Below are 20,173 nucleotides of genomic sequence, written 5' to 3'. Positions count from 1 at the left end.
CCTAATTTCAATATTATTTGATTGTGATCAGTGAGGGGTGCAAATGAGTGATTTACATCTTTAACAAATTGTAAGGCTGATGAAGATAATAAAAAGAAATCAATTCTAGATTTTAAAGACAAATTACTATTTGACCAAGTAAAGTCTTGCGTGTCAGGGTGAAAAAAGCGCCAAGGATCTGTAAGAGAGAGAGATGAACATATTGATAAGATGTTATTAGAATTCACATGAAGAGCTTTATTGCTTCTAGGAGGAAATCTGTCCAATGTGTTATCCAAACATTCATTAAAATCACCGCCTAAAATTAGGAAAGAATCTGGGTATTTAATTTGCATTTCAATAATTTTTTGAGTAATATGAGAAAATAATGTTTTGTTAGCAGAAAAAGAATTATATCCATATAAATTACAAACAACAAATATAGAATTATCCTGCTTTAGTGCCATGATTATCCATCTACCTTCGTTAGATATTGCAGTCTCAAGAATCTGCCCCTTAAATTTATGCAAAAGGATTGAAACTCCAGCTGAGTGATTGGAGCCATGGCTAGAATAAATTAAATTTCCCCACTGATTCTTCCAGAATTTTACATCAGACTCACAAGAATGTGTTTCTTGGAGAAATATTAAATCAGATTCGCAGCTTTTACAAAATAAAAAAATTGCTTTCCTCTTTACCATATCTCGCATTCCTCTAACATTCAAAGACATAACAGAAAATGAATTAAATTTAAAATCCATAACGAATAAACAAAGAATAAATGTATAAACCAACGACTGAAGAAACTGTAGAAACCTTACCTCGAAGGGAGGAACAACAACCAACTAAGTCATAGATTAAACAAAATAACCTCTATGACAATTCTTTAGGACAAAAGAAAACATCTTTTTAAATATAACAAAATTAAAGATCTTTATATAACTCTTTATAAGGATATTCTAGACAGAGCCAAGAAAAATGTCAGAATTTAAATATGGGTAAATTAACGTTTTTTTTTTTTTTTTTTTAATCTTGGCATACCAGTCACAGCAAGCATTTAACATAAATTAGGAATTAAATCCTTTGAAAAATCAAACTCTGGCTAAATATGAACCAGATAAATATCTGGCTAAATATCGTTTAACTCCGACCTGATCGCGGGAAAAAACGCAGAATTACCCGTGTTATTTGCCTACTTAACATCGGCATAGTCATATCTCTTCCCGTCAATTAAAGCAAAAGATCCGCGAAAGGAAGCCTTCTTTCCATCTTCTCTGGCCTTCTTGATCAAGGGCCAAAGTTTCTCTCTTGCCACTCTGTCTTCTGGACACAATGCCTCTGTAAATCGCAGCTTGTTATCGCGCAGAAAAGTACATCCTCTAGCTGACTGCCACACAATGTCTCGGAAGCGTCGAAGAGCAAACAAAATAATTATGGATCTCCACGAACCATCTTTTCTCTGCGGGCCGAGACGATGGCCGATATCCACTGCATCATCCATTCTGTCACTGATACCAGGTACCACCTTGCTCAGGATATTGATCACAACACTACGAACATCCTCTCCCGGTTTCTCTTGTACCCCGTGTAGTTTCAGTGTCCACCTCCAACTGTACCGTTTGCACACTCCCACTTCTTCTTTTAAAGTTGCGTTCACCTGTTTTAGCTCGGGAATCTCCGTGTTCACAACCTGAAGGGCTTCCTTGTGAGTGGACACTTCGGCTACAAGCTGATGCACGGTCGAGGACAAGTTTTCAATCTGTTTTGCAGTAACGGCAGTTGTTTGGTCAATTGACGCAATCTTTTCGAACATCTTGTCATATTTACCAGCAAGATCTTGAATGGCGGCCAAAATTGCAGCGGATGTGTTGTCACTATCCATGCCTTCACGTTTTGCCTTTTTGAGCTGGGTTTTATTGGGGTGTCGGGCAACGGAGTTGCCAGGACATCGCTCATTTTGGGTCGAACGTTAAACCATTCGTTCGTTGACTTTTCCCCTGTCGCTAAGTCTTGTTCATCCTCCGAAAGTGCAGGCTTCAGGGTACATTCGCTTTGATCAGGATCCATCCTTGACTTAGATGACACGTGAGCAACTTGTGCTTGCTTGTTTTTTCTTCTGCCCATAAACTCAACTCGAAGTAACGTCTTAAATAACAGTCTTAAATATATGTTTATCCATAAGTATTAATTTGTGCGTTACTGGTTGTTTTATGCTCCAACCTCAAGTTTTCCTGACGAGACTTCAGCAACACCTCCTCCGCCATCTTGGCCGGACCCCCACAGGACGGTTGTCATGGATGCTGATGATGAACACGTGACGCATGCGCTGTACAACTTCCGGCAATATTATTATTATTAATATTAATTTTATTGATAGTAAAATAAATAAAATAAACAGCAGAACAGTTGGCCATCTCTGAATAATACACAGCGACGTTTCCCTACACGAACGATTCAGGCCTTCGCCAAGAAGACTCGGGTGAGTCGATGATTCAGGGATTGATTCAACTGTCCGTTCATCCTATTGGCTTCTTTGGCTGAATGAATCGTTCAATGCTTTACTCAAATAAAGCGGCCTCTTGCTGCCACCTATTGGGGGTTTGCTTTTTTGTTTTCAAAAGTACTTTGACACTTTTTTTAAGGCACCTTTAAGTTCATTTTTGCACAAAAGCTCGTCTCTGTGCGTTCCAAATGGTTTGAAATTTCCTTAGCACATGGTTTTCTTGATGCGTTTGAAATTTTCAATGTAAATCCACTCGTACTTGCATTTGATCTTTATTATGCCTTAAAATCAAAACTATACTAAAGGTGTCTTATCCAAATGCAGATTTTCATTCAAAACGTTATGACAGAACCATATTACTTTACAGTGGCCCATGGATATATATATATATATATATATATATATATATATATATATATATATATATATATATATATATATATATATATATGTGTGTGTGTGTGTGTGTGTGTGTGTGTGTGTGTGTGTGTGTGTGTTGCTTGTTTCTTATTTACCCATGCAGTGACTTTTAGGCATAAATGCTATGTAGGCTTGCTAAAGGGTTGCATGAGAAATGTCATCATCGTGAGAGCTTGACTTTTTTTTGTCGCTGCCTTTAGTTGTGGTGAAATGAGATGCATCATGTCGTTTATCTGTTTGTGCAGTCTGTACCTTCATTTCTGAATCGTGTGGCATCGTACTTGAAGCCAAGTCATTTAGCCCAAGGCATAGTTGTCTTAGAATGAGTAGTTTGCTGATCAAATTCCACATTTTGATGAGGCAAAACACATCTTGGATGTTTTAATTACTATTTTAGGTGAAAAACAAAACAATGAGATTTGTGTAAAATCTAAAGTTAACCAAGTCCAGCCCGCCATCTTGTCCTGCCTCTCAGTTCTCTTAAGCCTTGGGCCGGCTCTGTGAAGTGGCCTCTTTTGGGCTCATCATTGAAGACCGGACGAGCTGCAACATTTCGTTCTGCCAGGTTCTGGGAGTAGATGAGCATGTCATCGGTCTAGACTATGGTCAACTTGTGAAGTTACTCATACACCTCCGCTCATGGCATATTACCATTAAAATGAAACTTTTCCAGCAGAATATGACGCTCTAAAAAAAAAAACTCCATCGGCACTGGTAACTATGAAAAACACGACTGAGCACTAATGGTACACTCAACAATTTACACTGACATTTGAAGGATCACCTGACATTAAAGACTGACGTAAGAACGCTGGAGGAACATCAAATTTTAACAAGGAAGAGTTTTTTTTGTCTCTCTCAAATTAAAGCAATATTTCTTAATCTTGTTGTTTTTTTTTTGTTTTTTTTTACTGTACAGTTGCCCCAGGTGTTTATGAGGTGTGATGCCTGCTCATCTGACCTTTGACCTCGGCACTCAACTGCTGCCAGTTTTCTTTCAATGCCATGAGATTTCTGAATTCTACATGCAGGAACCGATGCATTCCTTTTTTTTCCTTTTTTTTTTTTAAACAAAACAGATATGGCAGACACGGCCAAACATTGAAACTTTGGAGGGCATTGAGGGGAAAAAAAAGCACAATATCATCAAGGGGAATAAAAGGTTTGATCAAAGCGTGCGTTTACACACGTTCATTTAAATATGGACAAAACCAACATTGGGTTATTTTTGTTATTAGATTTAAAATGCACGGACCCTATTTGACCCAGTGTTCATATATACATATGTTTTTATGAATGAATATTTTTGCATATAAAAGATAATAAAAGACTGACTAGACAGATTAGATAGTTTAATAGACAGATTGACACGTGTAGTCATTCGTTCCTGTGTATTTGATGACTAGCTTCCAGCAGTATCTGGCTGCAGACTTGCATGCAATCTGAGACACAAAGCACTCAGCGGAGCTAGTGAGGTCACTGTGAGAGGCGGGGTTAGGGGTGCACACTCACTGACAGCCTAGATTTAGCCTGGTTTTAACCAAGCCGTCTATTAGACTTTTAACCCTTATGTATTGTTCATATTGTTCAAGTGGCTGTTTTTGCCCCCAATGACCTCCATTATAACTAAACTTGTTTTAATTGCAAAGCCATGACACCAGATAGTAACTCATTCTTTATTGTTGGTGGTTTCCCTGTTGGGATGAGATAAAATGAGTCATTTTTACTTTTGATGGTCAGTTGGCACCTTTAAACACCCCAAAAAAATGCTTGCTGGGATGGTACCAAGAGGCTGTGCTCACTTCTGGACAGAGGGGGTGTAGACTTGCAGCTAGTGCCGATAAGTGGTGCAGACGCTGAGGCTGTTCTGTATGCGAGTGTTGAGGTTTTGAAACATCAGCTGACAGCGTGTAGGTAGAGAGTAGCAGGTTCTGGGAGTAGATGAGCTTGTCACCGGTGTAGACTTTGACCGACTTGTGAAGTTACTCACAAGACCTCCGCTTATGGGACATTACCATTCAAATGAAACGTTTCCAGCAGAATATGACGCTTCAAAAAACTCCATCGGCACTGGTAACTATGAAAAACACGACTGAGCACTAATAGTGTACTCAACACTTTACACTGACATTTGAAGGATCACCTGACATTAAAGACTGAAGTAAGAACGCTGAAAAAAACCCATCAGATTTTAGCCCAGAAGAGTTTCTCTTTTCCTAAATTAAAGCAAAACTTCATGATATTGTGTTTATGAATTCATTCGTGTGTGTGTGTGTGTGTGTGTGTGTGTGTATGTGTGTGTTGCACTGCTGGAGTGAAGGTTAACCAGTCCACACAGTTCATGCGGCTATAATCTTTATTATCTTTTATTAATAAACTATGTACAATATTTACACGTCGGCTCCAGGTCTCTTGGATGAAGGTCTCTCAGCGACGTGGTCTCTTCTGGTCGCCGCGCGTCTCTGGTGAAGATGGGGAGCGGGACCGTTTCCCTCCGGCGTCCCGGACCGAAGATGCCGCACCTGCTGAGGACGAGGAGGGCAAAGGCTCGGTCTGGCAGGAGAAGGACGGCCTCTTTCTCTTCTCAGCAGCATAGGCCTCACTGAACAGATCGAGCGCAAACACACACAAGCAGACATCATGTGAGATTTGGACAAACACTAGAACATGCGGCTATGCCAAGTACAGTTTACTCACGCGTCTATGATGGGAATGACGTATCGGCCGCTGCCGTCTATCATGACTCCCTTTCGGTCTGGGTCGTCCACCTCCAACAGGAAGCTGCGGGGAATCCCTGTGCTCTTCCGGATGCGCTTGTGCGGCGCGGAGCGGCTGCCCTGTGAATTGAGGAGTGACAGTCAAACTCTGAGCAAACAATCTGACTGATGAGGACAAGAGCTCAAGTTCACAGCAACCGTGAGCTTGGAAAACCCAGTTACCACATTAGTGGGGCAGTGCCTAATGTGGTGTCCCGGGATCCCAAGCAGCCTCATGGCCTCACTAGTGAACATCAGAACCATGAGAATCAGCTCAGACATCTCTCACAAAGCAAACCTGTCAGTGTCTGAACGCTCACCTGCTGGAGTAGTAGCACAGGCTGGACTGGTACATCACCGCTTTCAGCTTGTCCTCCTCTGACGCCTTTGCCTCAGCCAGATTCTCAGTCTGTTTCACAGGCATTTGCACATTTGAATCTTTTTCACCCTCAACCCTTCAAACAATCTCAAATCTCCCTAAGAAGCTGAGTGCGTGTGCGTATATTGTGTGCTTTACATTGCGTTTTGCTATTGTGCTATTCATTTGTTCAATACCTTCAACAACTGCTCCAGTGAGAGGAGTGAAGGATCAGCTCTAGGTGAAGGTTCACGCCAGCGTCCAGCTTGATGTCTGCAAAACAAAGGAGCTTGTGTGACTAAAACACCAGGGACAGACCAGGAGTCTTCATATAACATCTAACAGAGGACGCGTGTGCTCATTTCACAGCACTTACCCAACAAATCTTCTGTTTGAGGACCAGGCCCGGCGCCAGGAAGTCAAAACTGAGGGGGCACTTTAAATCCATAGGGGGGCACTAGACCTGGTGACTGATTTTGGTCTCTTGTTTCTTTCATTTAGGCTATTTATTCGCATTTATTATTACTTTGCATTACTGCCTAAGTTACTGACCTAAGGCAGTAATATAGGCTACGTTTTAATAGTAATAACAATACGCAGTTTCGCTATTACGAATTTTATTAACGATGGTAATGCATACCGCTTATTAATGCAGACGGATGATGGCTTCAGTGCCAAACGAGTGCTTTAAATCATATGTTATTCTCCTTATTTCCGTTTTATTTCAAATAACAGCCCTATGAATGTTTAAAGTTTTAGGTAAAGACGTCAAATTATGCCCACGCATGCAAGCTGACCCACGATCAGACAATTCATTTAACCGGTAAATAAATATAGTGAAATCAGCTTAACCGAGTCATCCCGCTTCACAACCAACATCAGTGTTGGGGAAAAGCTAAATGTGACAATCTAATGTCATTCAAAACAATTACTTAGTTACATTTTAACATTTTACATTTTTAGTGTAGCCAGAAAAATACCTAAAAAAGATACAAAAATTCACAGTTATTACCGTGAAAATTGGTTAAATTTTTATATGCTATATAACTTTTTTTTTCATCATTTTAAATGTAAAAACAAAGATTTGTCTAAGGCTATTAAAAATGTGCTTTTTTCGTGATATTGTAAACCATCATAAACCATATGTACCATAGTTTCTAGGCCTACCCGTCATTTTATTTATTAATTATTTTATTTATTAGGCCTTTTTTAATAGCTTGTTTTCAGGTTATTTTCATTTTAGGGCCATGAGCTAAGTCAAAACAAACTCGATATGTTGTATTTTAGCTCTTAAAACAGATCTACAATATATTTTATGTTGTTTAATTTTGCATGAGCAAATAGCAGTATAGCCTAAGTTACATACTTTTAAAAGATTATCATTCTGCCTACCTGCAGCGCACGAGATTTCTCGGTTGATCCGCGGTAAATCCACTTAAGCACTATACCTATTCCATTTATAACACTGCAAACTTGACTTCGCAGGCCGATCATCTTTAAACGCAAAATGCATTTATTATGTGTTATACCTTGACTGCAGTTGCATAATGGGATGTTTCTCTACGCAACTGTAAAAGTGCACTTTTCAGCAAAATGAAAGCAAACATTCAAAGGGTTCTGCGTTTTGTCAATTTTAGCTTAATTGTAATAATATTAATAATAATATTAATAAATAAATTAAAATATTATTTATAGTGTAGCCTACTGTGGGACTGTGCAGTAAACTATTTATTTTTATTAAAACATTTTTATTAGGCTACATCTTCCCGAATAACTAATAAATGACTGGCAGTTGCGTCTCTGCTAAAATTAATTTAACAGCAAATTTCTTATGTGTTTTTTCCTTTTAGAGTTCAAGAGAGTTGTGTTTAAATAATTAGTTAACCAAAACATATAATGAATTAAGCTGCTTCTATTATGTCACCCATTTTCTCCCTTGTGAGTTGAGTGCGCCTCCATCGCCGTGTGCGCGTTTTAAAGGCTATTTACGGGCGCACCAGACCTGACGCGGGGACCGGATCTCTGGACTATAGGACTAGCTTTAACCTCACCATTTTCATAATTTAATTGCTATGTCATATATTTTAAAATAATTAAATGTGTGTTCTGAAGGTTGGAAGGACGGGAGTGTTAATAATTAATGACAGAAAGAATTTTCAGTTTGAGTGAACAATCCTTTATAAAAACTGGGGGGGCACAAACTCTGTCTGAGGGGGCAATGCCACCCTTTGCCCCCCCGTAGCGCCGGGCCTGTTGAGGACTTCAGTCCCGCCGCAGGGATCCGTCTGATGATGACCGACGTGTTTTTAGGGATGAGAGCATCATCTGTGTATTCTGACAGCAAAATAAAATCAGAATCAGCACATAATTATGGAGCACGGTATACTTTGAGAGCCATTAGCCTTTTAAAACAGCCAAAACATCCCTACATGTCAGCATCAGCACCACCTTACAGCTTCCAGAAGTGTCTGATGTAACGCATCTAATGTTAGCGTAGAACAGTTGAAGTGTCTTTTCCTCAACTCACCTTCATCAGTCTGGGCGTTGCTGATCTTCAGCTGGCAGAACTTCAGCCTCTTGCTCCTCATGATCTGCCGCTTCAGCTCCCCCGCGCTGATGTTGAGGCCTTCAAACTGGAGCGAGTCGTAGGTGAGTCGACTCTGGAACCTGTAGTGAACACAAGACATACTGAACACAAACACAAAGCACAGCGTAATAAAAAGGGTCAAACCTGAGTGATGGGAACAGCAGGCGATCAATCGACGTATCCAACGATCAATAATATCGATAATCTGGAAAAATTGTCACGGAGGACGCAGAGATCAGATGCCAATCGACACAGCGAGATTCAAACAACACCCACAGGACGGTTGTCATGGATGCTGATGATGAACACGTGACGCATGCGCTGTACAACTTCCGGCAATATTATCATTATTAATATTAATTTTATTGATAGTAGTAGTAAAATCATTGCGATAAGTATAATAAAATAAACAGCAGAACAGTTGGCCATCTCTGAATAATACACAGCGACGTTTCCCTGCACGAACGATTCAGGCCTTCGCCAAGAAGACTCGGGTGAGTCGATGATTCAGGGATTGATTCAACTGTCCGTTCATCCTATTGGCTTCTTTGGCTGAATGAATCGTTCAATGCTTTACTCAAATAAAGCGGCCTCTTGCTGCCACCTATTGGGGGTTTGCTTTTTTGTTTTCAAAAGTACTTTGACACTTTTTTAAAGGCACCTTTAAGTTCATTTTTGCACAAAAGCTCGTCTCTGTGCGTTCCAAATGGTTTGAAATTTCCTTAGCACATGGTTTTCTTGATGCGTTTGAAATTTTCAATGTAAATCCACTCGTACTTGCATTTGATCTTTATTATGCCTTAAAATCAAAACTATACTAAAGGTGTCTTATCCAAATGCAGATTTTCATTCAAAACGTTATGACAGAACCATATTACTTTACAGTGGCCCATGGATATATATATATATATATATATGTGTGTGTGTGTGTGTGTGTGTGTTGCTTGTTTCTTATTTACCCATGCAGTGACTTTTAGGCATAAATACTATGTAGGCTTGCTAAAGGGTTGCATGAGAAATGTCATCATCGTGAGAGCTTGACTTTTTTTTTGTCGCTGCCTTTAGTTGTGGTGAAATGAGATGCATCATGTCGTTTATCTGTTTGTGCAGTCTGTACCTTCATTTCTGAATCGTGTGGCATCGTACTTGAAGCCAAGTCATTTAGCCCAAGGCATAGTTGTCTTAGAATGAGTAGTTTGCTGATCAAATTCCACATTTTGATGAGGCAAAACACATCTTGGATGTTTTAATTACTATTTTAGGTGAAAAACAAAACAATGAGATTTGTGTAAAATCTAAAGTTAACCAAGTCCAGCCCGCCATCTTGTCCTGCCTCTCAGTTCTCTTAAGCCTTGGGCCGGCTCTGTGAAGTGGCCTCTTTTGGGCTCATCATTGAAGACCGGACGAGCTGCAACATTTCGTTCTGCCAGGTTCTGGGAGTAGATGAGCATGTCATCGCTCTAGACTATGGTCAACTTGTGAAGTTACTCATACACCTCCGCTCATGGCATATTACCATTAAAATGAAACTTTTCCAGCAGAATATGACGCTCTAAAAAAAAAAACTCCATCGGCACTGGTAACTATGAAAAACACGACTGAGCACTAATGGTACACTCAACAATTTACACTGACATTTGAAGGATCACCTGACATTAAAGACTGACGTAAGAACGCTGGAGGAACATCAAATTTTAACACGGAAGAGTTTTTTTTGTCTCTCTCAAATTAAAGCAATATTTCTTAATCTTGTTGTTTTTTTTTTTTTTTACTGTACAGTTGCCCCAGGTGTTTATCAGGTGTGATGCCTGCTCATCTGACCTTTGACCTCGGCACTCAACTGCTGCCAGTTTTCTTTCAATGCCATGAGATTTCTGAATTCTACATGCAGGAACCGATGCATTCCTTTTTTTTCCTTTTTTTTTTTTAAACAAAACAGATATGGCAGACACGGCCAAACATTGAAACTTTGGAGGGCATTGAGGGGAAAAAAAAGCACAATATCATCAAGGGGAATAAAAGGTTTGATCAAAGCGTGCGTTTACACACGTTCATTTAAATATGGACAAAACCAACATTGGGTTATTTTTGTTATTAGATTTAAAATGCACGGACCCTATTTGACCCAGTGTTCATATATACATATGTTTTTATGAATGAATATTTTTGCATATAAAAGATAATAAAAGACTGACTAGACAGATTAGATAGTTTAATAGACAGATTGACACGTGTAGTCATTCGTTCCTGTGTATTTGATGACTAGCTTCCAGCAGTATCTGGCTGCAGACTTGCATGCAATCTGAGACACAAAGCACTCAGCGGAGCTAGTGAGGTCACTGTGAGAGGCGGGGTTAGGGGTGCACACTCACTGACAGCCTAGATTTAGCCTGGTTTTAACCAAGCCGTCTATTAGACTTTTAACCCTTATGTATTGTTCATATTGTTCAAGTGGCTGTTTTTGCCCCCAATGACCTCCATTATAACTAAACTTGTTTTAATTGCAAAGCCATGACACCAGATAGTAACTCATTCTTTATTGTTGGTGGTTTCCCTGTTGGGATGAGATAAAATGAGTAATTTTTACTTTTGATGGTCAGTTGGCACCTTTAAACACCCCAAAAAAATGCTTGCTGGGATGGTACCAAGAGGCTGTGCTCACTTCTGGACAGAGGGGGTGTAGACTTGCAGCTAGTGCCGATAAGTGGTGCAGACGCTGAGGCTGTTCTGTATGCGAGTGTTGAGGTTTTGAAACATCAGCTGACAGCGTGTAGGTAGAGAGTAGCAGGTTCTGGGAGTATATGAGCTTGTCACCGGTGTAGACTTTGACCGACTTGTGAAGTTACTCACAAGACCTCCGCTTATGGGACATTACCATTCAAATGAAACGTTTCCAGCAGAATATGACGCTTTAAAAAACTCCATCGGCACTGGTAACTATGAAAAACACGACTGAGCACTAATAGTGTACTCAACACTTTACACTGACATTTGAAGGATCACCTGACATTAAAGACTGAAGTAAGAACGCTGAAAAAAACCCATCAGATTTTAGCCCAGAAGAGTTTCTCTTTTCCTAAATTAAAGCAAAACTTCATGATATTGTGTTTATGAATTCATTCGTGTGTGTGTGTGTGTGTGTGTGTGTGTGTGTATGTGTGTGTTGCACTGCTGGAGTGAAGGTTAACCAGTCCACACAGTTCATGCGGCTATAATCTTTATTATCTTTTATTAATAAACTATGTACAATATTTACACGTCGGCTCCAGGTCTCTTGGATGAAGGTCTCTCAGCGACGTGGTCTCTTCTGGTCGCCGCGCGTCTCTGGTGAAGATGGGGAGCGGGACCGTTTCCCTCCGGCGTCCCGGACCGAAGATGCCGCACCTGCTGAGGACGAGGAGGGCAAAGGCTCGGTCTGGCAGGAGAAGGACGGCCTCTTTCTCTTCTCAGCAGCATAGGCCTCACTGAACAGATCGAGCGCAAACACACACAAGCAGACATCATGTGAGATTTGGACAAACACTAGAACATGCGGCTATGCCAAGTGAAGTTTTTAAACTAATTTCGAGAGGAGCACGTGATATAATTGACATCAGCTGGCCACCTATCTACACTCATTAGTTAGCCAATCAGATCTATCCTAACCCACTATAAGTAGCCTAGCTAGACATAACTCCCTTATCTTCGTTTTTCCGAAGAAACAAACGACAGGTCCGCTCTAGCTCCTCCAAAAGTTACTCACGGACAAAACGGATCCTCCACATCTCCTACTATTCTTCAACTACAATACCACACCACCTTTAATACCATCGTCAGCAACTACAAAAATGACAAAAACAACAACAACAGCGACGACGGCTGAGATCACAACAGCATCAGCGCAGCTACATACAAGAAAGAAAGCTCCGGGCTCCCTGAAACACCAGCCCCGTCTTAACAACAACCAGCCCAGCATGAAAGTCAGCTCGAGACCGAGGCTCCAACGAGAGGCCGTAGGCCTATCCACTCCAGCCAGATCACAATGCAATCCCCAGCTCCGCTACGTACCTTCTCCAGCATCATCATGTGTCACTCATATCCAACAACGACTGTTACGGAACTCCTCCAAACTCCTAGACGCCGGGACCATAATTCAAAGCCGCTGCATTAAACCCAAAACACTTGCGAATCCACGTCTTCACCGCCACCCCCAGGACATAACACGCTCCTGCCACACCCCCTATCCTAAACAGACATTAAACCCGCAATCTCTCCGCCTCCCCGGAGAATCAAGGAAAGGATTAAAAAGCAATATTGGATTTGGACATATTGCAGCAATCATAATTCTAAACACGGATAAAACCTATCTCCCGGACAATAAAGCAACTCTTGGGAATCCCACCTCACCTCCTCCATCCTGCAGCTCCCGATTCCAGTGCACACTCCAGTCCTCCTCTTTCAGCGATCCTTACCACCTACGCACCCCGCCCCTCTACCTTGCGTATCATTGCTTTTTCCCCCTCTCATTTTTACAAGCTCGCAGCTACTGCTGATTATTTTCTATTATAAAATAGAAATTACTTGTCGACTTTTGTCAATATGTTTATGCTTTTACTGAATTACGTTTGTAACTGACCTAATTTTCTGAATTTCTCATTCCAGGTTTCGTCTACTGAAGCACAGCCGATCTCGGCGCTCCCTTCCCACAACCTCACTAGTCGTCCACCAACGCTACACCAGAAATCACAGAGCAATTCCCTGTTAAGCACATCCATACCAGCCCTACTGAAATGGACATTAGAACGTTTCTAAAAAACGTCTAATAACGGCTCTTTCATCTCCTCATAATTCTGCCTTTTTCAGCTTTAACAGCATGATTCTACCTGATGAATATGCCTAAATTATCACGTTATAAACCAAGCAATCTCTCTAATCTAGACGGCTGCAGCGCTCGGTTGCAATCAACATTACACCCGCCACCCGATTTCTGGCAATCGGAGGTCACAATTACATTTCGTAGTCCGTTTAACATTCGGATGCAAAAGTAGCCCACACATTTATGCTAAAAAACGATCCGCTGGATTTCGCCAATAACTACGGTGTTTGCACGTAATTCACCTACAAGTTCCCGTTTCTCTCTCCCTAATATCCCCCAGCTAAACTAGTGACCGGTTTTCTAATATTTGCATTCTCATTGCGGAAGAACCTCCGGCTTAAGCACTTCTATAGAATTCTTAAGCATCAATTTGGAGTGATAGAAATTCAAGCATTAATAAGCTACTTGAATAAATCGACAATCAGTCCCCTTTTATATTCTGGAAGAAAAATATCACGCTAAGCATAAACTGCTCTCCATCTAGAACATCAAACACACATGCGCATTATCCCGCTGGGATGCCTTTTCGTCACTCACCTATTTCATCTCGCAGCAGCAATCTCCGGAATAGAAGAGAAATGATCTAAATCCGATCTTGGCCGTAACAAACTCTGCCTGAAGGGCGTCGCGCACCAGAGGCGCCGACGGCGCGGTGACGCGACGCACTTACGACAGAGAATAGTAGATTAATGCACACCAGACTCAAGCATTCATACTTTATCAAATAAACTAATCAATTATACAAATAGCGCTCCGCGGCGCGGCAGAATACGAAGTGTCATGAATTGTGGCTGGGCACTACGGACAGCCGCATTGACTTCCTTATTATTTATTTCCTTCCTGTGAAAGTCAATGGTTACAGGTTTTCAGCTTTCTTCAAAATGTTGTCTTTAGCGTTTAACACGGGAGTCACTAACCTCTGAAACTAAGAGCTACTTTCGGGCACCGATTAACGTGGAGGGCTACCAGTTGGATAAACACTTCTCAAATAACAAATTGCTCAATTTACTTATAATTATAATTTAAGTTTGGGTATTTTTAATAATGAATAATATTCATCCAGGTGTAGTCACTGATCACGTTATGATTCTCTCAAAGTTACCAACAATGATTTAACAGGGTAGGAAATACCCCGTAATTAATATATCAACGTGCAACACTATTTTATTTATCTTTGCAAATATTTACATTTTTAAATGATTACTTCTTTATTAGAGAAAGCTTACTTGTAAGTGGTGTTATGGTGAGCTATTTTAGAACAGGCCTGTGAGCAACACACGAGAGCCTCGTGAGCTATCTGGTGCCCATCGGTACCATATTTGGTGACTCCTGGTTTAACAGAAATGAAATTCATAAAGGTTCGTAACCATCAGGTAGCGCTTAAAGCATGCGACCTGCTTATGCTTCCTTCCTTAAGCGCTGGAATAGAAGCCATTCATTTATTAGCTATCCAATTTCATCCTCAGTATATCCTTTTTACACAGATGCTGCCCCCTTCGTGGGGTATATTATCGGGGCCGCCAATGCGCTTCTAACGGGCAATATAGTCAATACATTCTAAAAAAAAAAAAAAAAAAAAAAAAAAACAAATACTGCTGTACATGTTCCTAGTTGCATAGGAAATCGCTGACTCTCTTTTGCTTTATTTTCAGAAACTGGTATCAGAAGCAGAGCCGCAGCTGACTCCATCTCTCCTTTTAAGATGATAATCCCATAACCACAGCATACACAATTTGCGTCAGCATTCATTTATACATTTTAAGTTACCCCAGAACACCTCATCAGTTTCTCACTGCTCAACACATCCACACATTCCGTTCAATAACATTTTTGGTTTCATAACACCTTAAAGTCATAGGACCATTCAGGCTTCCCACCAGATTCATAATCCAGTCACTCATTCAGAATTGGAGCCACCACCACAGCAGCACACAAGGGCTATCGTAACAACACATACAAACACTAGGAAAGTAGTCTCCCGACGCCTTCAAATCTTATATCTGACTCAGCCACAGCCATCTCAGGGAAGCTCAGAGGACCCTCACCAGCAGACGCAGTAATCCCAGCGGCCAAGGGCATGGGCCTAGTCCAGGGAGAGAATACGACCCAACCATACCAGCTTCCCGAGGGCAGAGGAACTACCCAGTCTCCCAAGGGCGCGGGCATGACCCAGCCATCTAGCTTCCTTTCTTCCTTCCAGCTGATTTGCACTCAGCCTTCTCCCCCTTTTCACTCACCTAACTCCAGTAGGAGTTCTCTCCCTGCCCAGGCCCCCTTGTCACCCCCGCCCCCCCCGGCCGCTGCCACAGAAGTTTTCACTGCCCCCCAACTTTTCTAACTTCTGTAGGACCCCACCCCCCCCATGGCTCTGGCCCCCGCAGGGGCGTTACCCCGAGCTTCGATTCTCGCAGGAATCATCTCACTGCCCTGGCCTTAGCTTTTATATTATGTCATTCCATAATGACATATAGTATAGCACTATTTATTTTTATCTCTGTTTGATTTTATTTATATAAATTTATATCTATATGCACCCACGCATATAAATATGAATTTATATATAGTGCTGTCACCCTCACGCTCTGTTCCCGCAGGAACACCCCCAGAGCACCTATACCGCCCGTCACCCTCCAGTAAGAAGTCTTCACCTCCCCCTCATCTTTCCCGACTCCTACTGGAGCAGCTAAATAGCTCACCCAACCCCGAGCTGTGACACGAGTCATGTCACCGACCCTCCCCGGCCCTAGCTTTTATTTATGTTTATTTTTTGTTTATTTCTCACACTTATCTTTTATTTTTTAAATTTATTTATATATATGTATATATATATGCACCCACGCATATAAATATATATTTATATATAGTGCTGTCACCCTCAAGCTCTAACTCCCGCGGAGTTAATCCCGAGCACCGGACCCCCGCAGGGGTCATTGCCCAATTGCCATTTCCCCCTTCAGCTGGGGCTTCACCGACCATTCCTTTTCCCGACTCCAGCTGGAGATGGCACATACAGCTCTCTCTCCCGCAGGAGAGCCAAGAGCTTCGACTCTCGCAAGAGTCAGTAAAAACGCCCCCCCAAGGCCCTAGATTACCCCATTATATATTTATATATCTATATGTTTCATATAAATATATAATTATATATAGTGCTGCCACCTCCCAGCTCAATCTCCGCAAGGAGTGTTCCTCGAGCAAATTACTCCTTTGGAGTCCCCGCCCCCCCTGCCCCCCTTCACCCCCCTCTCCAGCCGGAGTCCTTCACTCCCCTTCCCTTGTAATGACTCCAGCAGGATTCCCGCCCACCCCATGGCTCTGACCCCCGCAGGGGTCTCCCTGAGTCTCTACTCCAGCAGGAGTATTCACAGCCCAAGCCAACTCTGCTCGGGTTCCCGCAGGAACCTGTTTCACCCTTTGCTCCAAAGGAGCCCTCTTTACCTTTTCTTTTTCAAATAACTATATCCAGCAGCCGGATATAGCATTTCAAGCCTTTTGGGGAGTTTCTTCGAATACACGGCTGCTGTCCCGAGCTTCATGCATTTGGGGAGCTCTCGAGAACCACCTGATCTCGTACTCCCCTCACATGCTCTATGGACCTGGCGGGAGCCCTGGGCTCAACTATCTCCGAGCTCAGGGTTCTCTCCCGGGACAGCATGCCAAACCTGCTTACAGCTGTCAAGCAATATCTAAGTGTGAACTCTTGAAGTACAGTTTACTCACGCGTCTATGATGGGAATGACGTATCGGCCGCTGCCGTCTATCATGACTCCCTTTCGGTCTGGGTCGTCCACCTCCAACAGGAAGCTGCGGGGAATCCCTGTGCTCTTCCGGATGCGCTTGTGCGGCGCGGAGCGGCTGCCCTGTGAATTGAGGAGTGACAGTCAAACTCTGAGCAAACAATCTGACTGATGAGGACAAGAGCTCAAGTTCACAGCAACCGTGAGCTTGGAAAACCCAGTTACCACATTAGTGGGGCAGTGCCTAATGTGGTGTCCCGGGATCCCAAGCAGCCTCATGGCCTCACTAGTGAACATCAGAACCATGAGAATCAGCTCAGACATCTCTCACAAAGCAAACCTGTCAGTGTCTGAACGCTCACCTGCTGGAGTAGTAGCACAGGCTGGACTGGTACATCACCGCTTTCAGCTTGTCCTCCTCTGACGCCTTTGCCTCAGCCAGATTCTCAGTCTGTTTCACAGGCATTTGCACATTTGAATCTTTTTCACCCTCAACCCTTCAAACAATCTCAAATCTCCCTAAGAAGCTGAGTGCGTGTGCGTATATTGTGTGCTTTACATTGCGTTTTGCTATTGTGCTATTCATTTGTTCAATACCTTCAACAACTGCTCCAGTGAGAGGAGTGAAGGATCAGCTCTAGGTGAAGGTTCACGCCAGCGTCCAGCTTGATGTCTGCAAAACAAAGGAGCTTGTGTGACTAAAACACCAGGGACAGACCAGGAGTCTTCATATAACATCTAACAGAGGACGCGTGTGCTCATTTCACAGCACTTACCCAACAAATCTTCTGTTTGAGGACTTCAGTCCCGCCGCAGGGATCCGTCTGATGATGACCGACGTGTTTTTAGGGATGAGAGCATCATCTGTGTATTCTGACAGCAAAATAAAATCAGAATCAGCACATAATTATGGAGCACGGTATACTTTGAGAGCCATTAGCCTTTTAAAACAGCCAAAACATCCCTACATGTCAGCATCAGCACCACCTTACAGCTTCCAGAAGTGTCTGATGTAACGCATCTAATGTTAGCGTAGAACAGTTGAAGTGTCTTTTCCTCAACTCACCTTCATCAGTCTGGGCGTTGCTGATCTTCAGCTGGCAGAACTTCAGCCTCTTGCTCCTCATGATCTGCCGCTTCAGCTCCCCCGCGCTGATGTTGAGGCCTTCAAACTGGAGCGAGTCGTAGGTGAGTCGACTCTGGAACCTGTAGTGAACACAAGACATACTGAACACAAACACAAAGCACAGCGTAATAAAAAGGGTCAAACCTGAGTGATGGGAACAGCAGGCGATCAATCGACGTATCCAACGATCAATAATATCGATAATCTGGAAAAATTGTCACGGAGGACGCAGAGATCAGATGCCAATCGACACAGCGAGATTCAAACAACACCCACAGGACGGTTGTCATGGATGCTGATGATGAACACGTGACGCATGCGCTGTACAACTTCCGGCAATATTATCATTATTAATATTAATTTTATTGATAGTAGTAGTAAAATCATTGCGATAAGTATAATAAAATAAACAGCAGAACAGTTGGCCATCTCTGAATAATACACAGCGACGTTTCCCTGCACGAACGATTCAGGCCTTCGCCAAGAAGACTCGGGTGAGTCGATGATTCAGGGATTGATTCAACTGTCCGTTCATCCTATTGGCTTCTTTGGCTGAATGAATCGTTCAATGCTTTACTCAAATAAAGCGGCCTCTTGCTGCCACCTATTGGGGGTTTGCTTTTTTGTTTTCAAAAGTACTTTGACACTTTTTTAAAGGCACCTTTAAGTTCATTTTTGCACAAAAGCTCGTCTCTGTGCGTTCCAAATGGTTTGAAATTTCCTTAGCACATGGTTTTCTTGATGCGTTTGAAATTTTCAATGTAAATCCACTCGTACTTGCATTTGATCTTTATTATGCCTTAAAATCAAAACTATACTAAAGGTGTCTTATCCAAATGCAGATTTTCATTCAAAACGTTATGACAGAACCATATTACTTTACAGTGGCCCATGGATATATATATATATATATATATATGTGTGTGTGTGTGTGTGTGTGTTGCTTGTTTCTTATTTACCCATGCAGTGACTTTTAGGCATAAATACTATGTAGGCTTGCTAAAGGGTTGCATGAGAAATGTCATCATCGTGAGAGCTTGACTTTTTTTTTGTCGCTGCCTTTAGTTGTGGTGAAATGAGATGCATCATGTCGTTTATCTGTTTGTGCAGTCTGTACCTTCATTTCTGAATCGTGTGGCATCGTACTTGAAGCCAAGTCATTTAGCCCAAGGCATAGTTGTCTTAGAATGAGTAGTTTGCTGATCAAATTCCACATTTTGATGAGGCAAAACACATCTTGGATGTTTTAATTACTATTTTAGGTAAAAAACAAAACAATGAGATTTGTGTAAAATCTAAAGTTAACCAAGTCCAGCCCGCCATCTTGTCCTGCCTCTCAGTTCTCTTAAGCCTTGGGCCGGCTCTGTGAAGTGGCCTCTTTTGGGCTCATCATTGAAGACCGGACGAGCTGCAACATTTCGTTCTGCCAGGTTCTGGGAGTAGATGAGCATGTCATCGGTCTAGACTATGGTCAACTTGTGAAGTTACTCATACACCTCCGCTCATGGCATATTACCATTAAAATGAAACTTTTCCAGCAGAATATGACGCTCTAAAAAAAAAACTCCATCGGCACTGGTAACTATGAAAAACACGACTGAGCACTAATGGTACACTCAACAATTTACACTGACATTTGAAGGATCACCTGGCATTATTCAATTTAATTCAATTCAGCTTTATTTGTATAGCGCTTTTACAATGTAGATTGTGTCAAAGCAGCTTCACATAAATGGTCATAGTAACTGGAACAGTGTGGTTCAGTAACTGGAACAGTGTAGTTCAGTTTTTAGTGTTTAAGTTCAGTTCAGTTTAGCTCAGTTCAGTGTGATTTAATCATTACTGAGAGTTCAAA

At 41.9% G+C, this 20,173-nt stretch overlaps 3 protein-coding genes across 3 annotated transcripts; all 3 read right to left on the bottom strand.

Moving 5' to 3' along the window:
* Positions 1-3,970: 3,970 nt before the first annotated feature.
* LOC141375753 (E3 ubiquitin-protein ligase RBBP6-like) lies at positions 3,971-7,606 on the bottom strand. Its single transcript, XM_073910701.1, has 6 exons — positions 6,393-7,606; positions 6,214-6,289; positions 5,979-6,067; positions 5,842-5,902; positions 5,600-5,739; positions 3,971-5,504 (listed from the first exon to the last, which is right to left on the bottom strand). The coding sequence occupies exons 3-6, from the start codon at positions 6,011-6,013 to the stop codon at positions 5,330-5,332; spliced, it is 411 nt and encodes a 136-aa protein (XP_073766802.1). The 5' UTR covers positions 6,014-6,067; positions 6,214-6,289; positions 6,393-7,606; the 3' UTR covers positions 3,971-5,329.
* Positions 7,607-7,755: 149 nt separating this feature from the next.
* LOC141375755 (E3 ubiquitin-protein ligase RBBP6-like) lies at positions 7,756-10,341 on the bottom strand. The gene is made up of 2 exons (XM_073910703.1): positions 8,544-10,341; positions 7,756-8,350 (listed from the first exon to the last, which is right to left on the bottom strand). The coding sequence occupies exons 1-2, from the start codon at positions 8,701-8,703 to the stop codon at positions 8,154-8,156; spliced, it is 357 nt and encodes a 118-aa protein (XP_073766804.1). The 5' UTR covers positions 8,704-10,341; the 3' UTR covers positions 7,756-8,153.
* Positions 10,342-17,550: 7,209 nt separating this feature from the next.
* On the bottom strand, positions 17,551-19,917 carry LOC141375891 (E3 ubiquitin-protein ligase RBBP6-like). The gene is made up of 4 exons (XM_073910966.1): positions 18,259-19,917; positions 17,969-18,065; positions 17,790-17,865; positions 17,551-17,643 (listed from the first exon to the last, which is right to left on the bottom strand). Exons 1-4 carry the CDS (start codon positions 18,416-18,418, stop codon positions 17,551-17,553), a joined length of 426 nt encoding a protein of 141 aa, XP_073767067.1. The 5' UTR covers positions 18,419-19,917.
* Positions 19,918-20,173: the final 256 nt, after the last annotated feature.

The sequence above is a fragment of the Danio rerio genome, chromosome 8 (genome assembly GCF_049306965.1).
Source record: "Danio rerio strain Tuebingen ecotype United States chromosome 8, GRCz12tu, whole genome shotgun sequence".
NCBI lineage: Eukaryota > Metazoa > Chordata > Actinopteri > Cypriniformes > Danionidae > Danio > Danio rerio.
The sequence above is the reverse complement of the archived record's forward strand: the minus strand, read 5'-3'. Positions and strand labels throughout refer to the sequence as shown.

Bases quoted from the DNA above. Each gene is read 5' to 3' on its own strand.
- LOC141375753 (XM_073910701.1), bottom strand. From the start codon at position 6,013: ATGTACCAGTCCAGCCTGTGCTACTACTCCAGCAG. The intron at 5,903-5,978 runs GTGAGCGTTCAG...GATGTTCACTAG, and splicing joins CTGTGCTACTACTCCAGCAG to TGAGGCCATGAGGCTGCTTG. The intron at 5,505-5,599 runs GTGAGTAAACTG...CGATCTGTTCAG, and splicing joins GTCATTCCCATCATAGACGC to TGAGGCCTATGCTGCTGAGA.
- LOC141375755 (XM_073910703.1), bottom strand. From the start codon at position 8,703: ATGTCTTGTGTTCACTACAGGTTCCAGAGTCGACTCACCTACGACTCG. The intron at 8,351-8,543 runs GTGAGTTGAGGA...TTTTGCTGTCAG, and splicing joins CAACGCCCAGACTGATGAAG to AATACACAGATGATGCTCTC.
- LOC141375891 (XM_073910966.1), bottom strand. From the start codon at position 18,418: ATGTCTTGTGTTCACTACAGGTTCCAGAGTCGACTCACCTACGACTCG. The intron at 18,066-18,258 runs GTGAGTTGAGGA...TTTTGCTGTCAG, and splicing joins CAACGCCCAGACTGATGAAG to AATACACAGATGATGCTCTC. The intron at 17,866-17,968 runs GTAAGTGCTGTG...TTTGTTTTGCAG, and splicing joins TCAAACAGAAGATTTGTTGG to ACATCAAGCTGGACGCTGGC.